The sequence below is a fragment of the Ostrea edulis genome, chromosome 6 (assembly GCF_947568905.1).
Source record: "Ostrea edulis chromosome 6, xbOstEdul1.1, whole genome shotgun sequence".
Lineage (NCBI taxonomy): Eukaryota > Metazoa > Mollusca > Bivalvia > Ostreida > Ostreidae > Ostrea > Ostrea edulis.
In genome coordinates this window covers 32798901-32806911 of record NC_079169.1, presented here as the reverse complement: position 1 = coordinate 32806911, position 8011 = coordinate 32798901, and the positions used below count along the sequence as shown (strand labels likewise).

The 8011-nt window shown below is 42.6% G+C and overlaps 1 protein-coding gene across 3 annotated transcripts in view; it reads left to right on the top strand.

Moving 5' to 3' along the window:
• The window catches only part of LOC125646772 (5'-deoxynucleotidase HDDC2-like), a 14107-nt gene extending 6812 nt beyond the window's left edge, over positions 1-7295 (top strand). The window contains exons 6-7 of one of the 3 annotated variants that reach the window (XM_056139350.1): positions 5820-5857; positions 7193-7295. In XM_056139350.1, coding sequence (XP_055995325.1) covers positions 5820-5845 — 26 coding nt within the window. In that variant the 3' untranslated portion in view covers positions 5846-5857; positions 7193-7295. Of the gene's footprint in view, positions 1-4909; positions 5100-5819; positions 5858-7192 lie in introns of those variants that run through there. The other 2 variants (XM_048873300.2, XM_056139349.1) reach the window with 2 other exon arrangements.
• Positions 7296-8011: the final 716 nt, after the last annotated feature.

The following is an 8011-nucleotide window of genomic DNA, read 5'->3' as shown; positions in this document are numbered from 1 at the left end:
GAAAAATGTCCATTATTGTAACTGAATTTTAGCTGGGTCCTGGCATTGTTCTCTAAACAGAGTGTTCTTACCCCAATTCGTAAAATGAGTTCCTTAATACACAATGTAGCTCCAACTTCAAGTGCCTGAAATTTGTAAAACCATCTGTACATTCAGTTTTGAAGCCATTTTTGACCGGTGGCACTAAATACCTAAAAAGGATGAATGACCCAAAACAATTTAGAGGCTCATAAATTAATTTTGGTAAAATAATAATTCAATATAATACACAAATTGTGCTGATAATATGAATAAGTCTTATAAAGATACACGGCTCTTGATATGTCTAGTTGTATCCAAACCACATTAACACCGTACAACAGACACCTCTCCACTCCCCGTACAACAGACACCTCTCCACTCCCCGTACAACAGACACCTCCCCACTCCTCGTACAACAGACACCTCCCCACTCCTCATACAACAGACACCTCCCCACTCCCCGTACAACAGACACCTCCCCACTCCTCATACAACAGACACCTCCCCACTCCCCGTACAACAGACACCTCCCCACTCCTTGTACAACAGACACCTCCCCACTCCCCGTACAACAGACACCTCCCCACTCCTCGTACAACAGACACCTCCCCACTCCCTGTACAACAGACACCTCCCCACTCCCTGTACAACAGACACCTCCCCACTCCTCGTACAACAGACACCTCCTCACTCCCTGTACAACACACACCTCCCCACTGCCCATACAACAGACACCTCTCCACTGCCCATACAACAGACACCTCCCCACTCCCCGTACAACAGACACCTCCCCACTGCTCATAGAACAGAAACTTCCCCACTCCTCATAAAACGGAAACCTCCCGACTCCTTGTACAACACACACCTCCCCACTCCTCATATAATAGAAACATCCCCACTCCTCGTACAACACACACCTCCCCACTTTTTATACAACAGACACCTCCCCACTCCCCGTACCACTGACACCTCTCCACTCCTCATATAACAGAAACGTCCCCACTCCTCGTACAACACACACCTCCCCACTTCTCATACAACAGACACATCCCCACTCCCCGTACCACAGACACCTCTCCACTCCCCGTACAACACACACCTCCCCACTCCTTGTACAACAGACACCTCCTTGTACAACAGACACCTCCCCACTATCCGTACCACAGACACCTCACCAATTATTGTACAATAGACACCTCCCCACCGTACAACAGACATCTCCCTACTCCTCGTAAAACAGACACCTCTCCACTCCCCGTACAACAGACACCTCCCCACTGCCCATACAACAAACACCTCTCCACTGCCCATACAACAGACACCTCCCCACTGCCCGTACAACAGACACCTCCCCACTGCTCATATAACAGAAACTTCCCCATTTTTCATAAAACAGAAACCTCCCCAATCCTTGTACAACACACACCTCCCCACTCCTCATATAACAGAAACGTCCCCACTCCTCATACAAAACACACCTCCCCACTTCTCATACAACAGACACCTCCCCACTCCCCGTACCACAGACACCTCTCCACTCCTCATATAACAGAAACGTCCCCACTCCTCGTACAACACACACCTCTCCACTTCTCATACAACACACACCTCCCCATTCCCCGAACCACAGACACCTCTCCACTCCCTGTACAACACACACTTCCCCACTCCTTGTAGAACACACACCTCCTTGTACAACAGACACCTCCCCACTATCCGTACCACAGACACCTCACCAATTATTGTACAATAGACACCTCCCCACCGTACAACAGACATCTCCCTACTCCTCATAAAACAGAAACCTCCCCACTCCTTGTACAACACACCTCCCCACTCCTCATATAACAGAAATGTCCCCACTCCTCGTACAACACACACCTCCCCACTTCTCATACAACAGACACCTCCCCACTCACCGTACCACAGACACCTCTCCACTCCTCATATAACAGAAACGTCCCAACTCCTCGTACAACACACACCTCCCCACTCCCCGTACAACAGACACCTCCCCACTCCTCATATAACAGAAACGTCCCCACTCCTCGTACAACAGACACCTCCCCACTTCTCATACAACACACACCTCCCACTCCTTGTAGAACAGACACCTCCCCACTCCCCATACAATAGACACTATCCCACTCCCCGTACAACAGACACTATCCCACTCCTCCTACAACAGACACCTCCCCACTCCCTGCACAACAGACACCTCCCCACTCCTCGTACAACAGACACCTCCCCACTCCCCATACAACAGACACTTCCCTACTCCCCGTACAACAGACACTATCCCACTCCCCGTACAACAGACACCTCCCCACTCCCCATACAACAAACACCTCCCTACTCCCCGTACAACAGACACCTCCCTACTCCCCATTCAACAGACACCTCCCTACTCCCCGTACAACAGACACCTCCCCACTCCTCCTACAATAGACACCTCCCCACTCCCCGTACAACAGACACCTCCTCACTCTTTGTACAACAGACACCTCCCCACTCTTCGTACAACACACACCTCCCCACTTCTCATACAACAGACACCTCCCCACTCCCCGTACCACAGACACCTCTCCACTCCCCGTACAACACACACCTCCCCACTCCTTGTACAACAGACACCTCCCCACTATCCGTACCACAGACACCTCACCAATTATTGTACAATAGACACCTCCCCACCGTACAACAGACATCTCCCTACTCCTCATAAAACAGACACCTCTCCACTCCCCGTACAACAGACACCTCCCCACCCCCATACACCAGACACCTCCCCACTCCCCGTACAACAGACACCTCCCCACTCCTCATATAACAGAAACGTCCCCACTCCTCGTACAACAGACACCTCCCCACTTCTCATACAACAAACACCTCCCCACTCCTCGTACAACAGACACCTCCCCACTCCCCATACAATAGACACTATCCCACTCCCCGTACAACAGACACCTCCCCACTCCCCGTACAACAGACACCTCCCCACTCCCCATACAACAGACACCTCCCCACTCCCCATACAACAGACACCTCCCCACTCCCCGTACAACAGACACTATCCCACTCCCCGTACAACAGACACCTCCTCACTCCCCGTACAACAGACACCTCCCCACTCCCCATACAACAGACACCTCCCTACTCCCCGTACAATAGACACTATCCCACTCCCCGTACAACAGACACCTTCCCACTCCTCGTACAACAGACACCTCCCCACTCCCTGCACAACAGACACCTCCCCACTCCTCGTAGAACAGACACCTCCCCACTCCCCATACAACAGACACTTCCCTACTCCCCGTACAACAGACACTATTCCACTCCCAGTACAACAGACACCTCCCCACTCCCCGTACAACAGACACCTCCCCACTCCCCATACAACAGACACCTCCCCACTCCCTGTACAACAGACACCTCCCCACTCCCCGTAAAACAGACACTATCCCACTCCCCGTACAACAGACACCTCCCCACTCCCCGTAAAACAGACACCTCCCCACTCCCCATACAACAGACACCTCCCCACTCCCCATACAACAGACACCTCCCCACTCCCTGTACAACAGACACCTCCCCACTCCCCGTAAAACAGACACTATCCCACTCCCCGTACAACAGACACCTCCCCACTCCCCGTAAAACAGACACCTCCCTACTCCCCATTCAACAGACACCTCCCTACTCCCCATACAACAGACACCTCCTCACTCTTTGTGCCACAGACACCTCCCCACTCCCCATACAACAGACACCTCCCCACTCCTCCTACAACAGACACCTCCCCACTCCTCGTAGAACAGACAACTCTCCAATTCCCGAACAACAGACACCTCCCCATCGTACAACAGACATCTCCCTACTCCTCATGAAACAGACACCTCCCCACTCCCCGTACAACAGACACCTCCCTACTCCTCTGACAATAGGTGTCTCCCCACTCCTAAGACACCTTCCCACTCATTGGACAACAGATCGTGCATTCTGGTGGCTTCAAAATTCCTTTTTTTAAATCCAATTTTTTTTAGTTTTGCTAAAATTCCCTTGAAATGTTGAATTGAATTGGAAATCCTAATAAGCTCTAATTTTTCATATCAATTCCTTATCATTTATATATATATTTCGTGGTGTGTGTTATTTGTTTATGTAATATATGTCTCTTGATAAAGATGGGGTTGCGTCGAAAATTTGAGTTTTAAATAACCAACAGTTTCATGGCCTTTTCAGTGCTTTTATAAATTTCTTTACAGGCCTTGTATGTTCTTAGATCCGACACTTTAAGAAAGTAGGGTGTTGTTGGGTTTTCGTGCTTTTTTATATACACTACCCGGGGTTGAACTCACGTAAGTGAACACGTAATTTTCAATGAACACGTATGATAAATGTTTAACAGACGTGTTATAAAGTTTTAGACAACGGGACACAAAGCAACCAAGACTGTTTTTAAGGACCTTGCTACAGTATCAGTTTTCGAACACATCATTTTCAGCTCTCTTCATGTACCACGTTGTTTAAATTAACATCTCTGATTGCAGTCCCCTCCTTCCTACCCTAGAGTTTAGCATTCATTCACATGGTGAAAATCATCTATACCATTCTACTTTCTTTGACAAAGAAATCGTAGTTATTTTAAATTAATTCATAGATTATGAATAGATCTCAATGTATCATTAACTCACCAAAATATATATGGAAGGGGAAGGGGTCTAAAATGTAGCAAACTTTGACCTACTAATTACTAGATGTGAATGCTGAAATGAAATGTATACAAAGCTATGCTTGCCCTAACAGTTGCGCAGTCAATATATCATTACTTCAAGAAGCACAATTGATTGATTGATGTTTTCCGCTACACTCAACAATTTTCCAGTTATCTGGTGGGGCACAGTTTTTATTGGTGGAAGAGAGAATCCAGATACAATGTACCTGGGAAGAGACCACCAACTTTCCGAAAGTAAACTGGAAAACTTTCTCACTTACCAGTGTGAGCGGGATTTGAACCCGCGCCGACAGAGGTGAGAGGCCGTGTGATTTTGAGCACGATGCTCTAACCACTCAGCCACGGAGGCCCCCAAGAAGCACAAGAGTACATAATTATGTCAAATATTATAGGATTTATTTAAACATTGTTTTTGAAGAATTCATCAATTTTACTCACAAACTGAATAAAACTGCGAAGCAAGAACCAATTTGTTCACTATATTAACAATTTCAAAAATTTGAATAGTCTGACCACACTACGGTTATTTGTTTTTCTGGCACGTATGAACACATCACGTTTTCAGGTTTATTGATATGTAAATTCTTGTTTAGCTTTGTTTTTGTCCAATCAAAACAATTATGAATAACATTGGAATAATGAACAAGTGAAGATAACGAATAGTGATCAATATCATAAATCCTGTATAGGATACAAAATTAAGGGCAAACAGGGAACCCTGGACATACCAGAGGTGGGATCAGGTGCCTAGGAGGAGTAAGCATCCCCTGTTGACTGATCACATCTCCAGACATATAGAATGACAGAAGGGAATAAAACACATTTAGCAAAAATCTTAACATCCCATATCATGCTTAGGGCATAAAAAACAAGAGTACTGCAAACAGTACATATTACACCTGTGAAAATGCTTACATAGGGTGTTTTACATACCGACGTACCTTACACACTGACCTGGGGTCCGTGATTGCCCTTCTCTTAATTTTGTATTCTTTATACTGTATATACATGTACTAGCCTATAGGTCGGTTCGCCTGTAAGTCGATTGTATAATTTGTAGGCTATTTTGGAGGGATTTGCCATTGACCCGCTTTACAAGTTAGTATAACTTTTTTTCAAGAATCAGTTGACAATTTCAAATCAGTGCTCTAACGTTTACAACTCTGTTTCAAATAATATTTTTGTGAAATGCAGTGATATTTATTCATTTTCTCAATAAATCAATTTCAATAATATGAAATAATTAAAATATGTAAATACTTTTACTTTATGTATATAATCCTAGAATACATGAATAATATAATCAGGTACGGAAACAATTTTTACTTTACTGGTCAAAACGACGTGAAGAGGGTCAGAAATTAGGAAAACTCACAACATATTTTTCGTATAAAGAAAACTAATTTACTATGGAAAGTTATACATTTTTAGAATCTCTAGAATTAAGAAAAACTCTATGTAGATTTCGAATTAGTGCACATGACCTTCGAATTGAAAGAGGAAGATATGAATTTACAAAAACCAATTCTGGCCAGAAGATTTCTTTAGAAAGAAACAAAAGAATATGTGAATTATGTAACCTTAATTGTGTAGAAGATGAATTTCATTTCCTTACTGATTGTCCATTCCATGTTGAAGAGAGAAATATGTTTTTTAATGGTATATACAAGCTCAACAAAAAATTTATCTATCTATCAAATAAAGACAAATTTACTTGGTTGATGATTAATGAAGACAAACCAGTAATTGTCAAATTGAGTGAATTAATATTTAGTGCAAACTTTCAGAAAAAGAAGTGATGCTTAAAACTGCAAAAATCATTATAGTTTATTATTCATATGTTGGTATAATACTGATACTGTCCATTTACTTGTGTATACACATGATTAGCAATTCATATATGTTTGTACTTGTTTCCCCAACATGGTGCATCCACGTGCAGTTTGCAGTCTATGTAACCTGTAGTTAATGTTGTAAACTTTCTTTTTCGAATTTCCTTCTTTATAAACTGTCTTACTGTTATGCCCTCTGGGCCCAAAGTTGGAATAAACTTATCTATAATATGTCCAATGTTAATCACGGTAATAGTTGGAGTACGAAGTTCTTTGAAAAATACTATATATTACTACGCTGTCCAGAGAAATGCTGATCTTTATAGATCTCGCCTATAAGTCGGATGTAGAGTTTTGGACCAAGTTTTAACTCCCAAAAATCCGACTTATAGGCGAGTGTATATGGTAGGAATTATGAGATTGATCACTGTTTGTCATCTTTACCTTTTCATAGAAGGAAAACTGTGTGTATGTATGTAAACTTTTATCCCTAGCAATTAGTATATATATTTTACAAATGACTCAAGTAAATGATCATTTCTTTTTTAAAAAGGGGGAAAAAAGCCATCAAGTCAACTGATGCTAGTTTTTTTTTTTCCAGGAAAATTCAAAACAGAGCAAGTCAAAGAATGGGTGGAAAAGTTAAATACTGAAAGAAGTTCATCAAGTGGTACATAATAAATAAAGTCTGCATTTCATAAAAATTCCGTGTTCATTAATTATAACTGCGTACACTGTACCTGGACTGTGGATGGGGACAATGAGTTAACAGAGGAACACACAGTAGGAATATGGAAGTAGATTTGTCTCAAGTAAAAGAAAGTTTAATTTTGTGAGGGATACAAGTTGGCTGGAAGTATCCCTGTTTCTCTTGGTAACTTTGACAAAATGACCTTGATTTATTCATACATATAACACACTATTCTTGTGAAAAGAATCGCTGCCCAGAGCGAGTTTAACATGTCTATTTAATAAAAGTTAAGGAGGTACTCTAGCTACATTGTCAAAATGACTGACTTCCTTTTAAAACATGCATAAAAGTATAAATATCAGCAATATTTGTTTATTCATTCCAAACATCATAGCCTAGCTGAGTAGCTCAGTAGGTTAGCATGTAACTACAGAACTGTAGATTGTGGGTTCGAATATAGGAAAAAAAGTCACAGGGAAAAAAAGTCACGGATAAAAAGTCACAGGAAAATAAGTCGCAGGAAAAAAAGTCACAATATACATTTTGTATAAAAATCACATAGATGTAGGAAAAAAAGTCACAAAATATATTTTGTATAAAAAAAAGTCACAATATATATTATATGTATAGGGAAAAATTCATAGTATATATTTTGATAGAAAAGGGTCACATACCGGCATACAAAGGGGGAGAAAGTCACAGTATATATATTTTGAAAGAAAACTACAT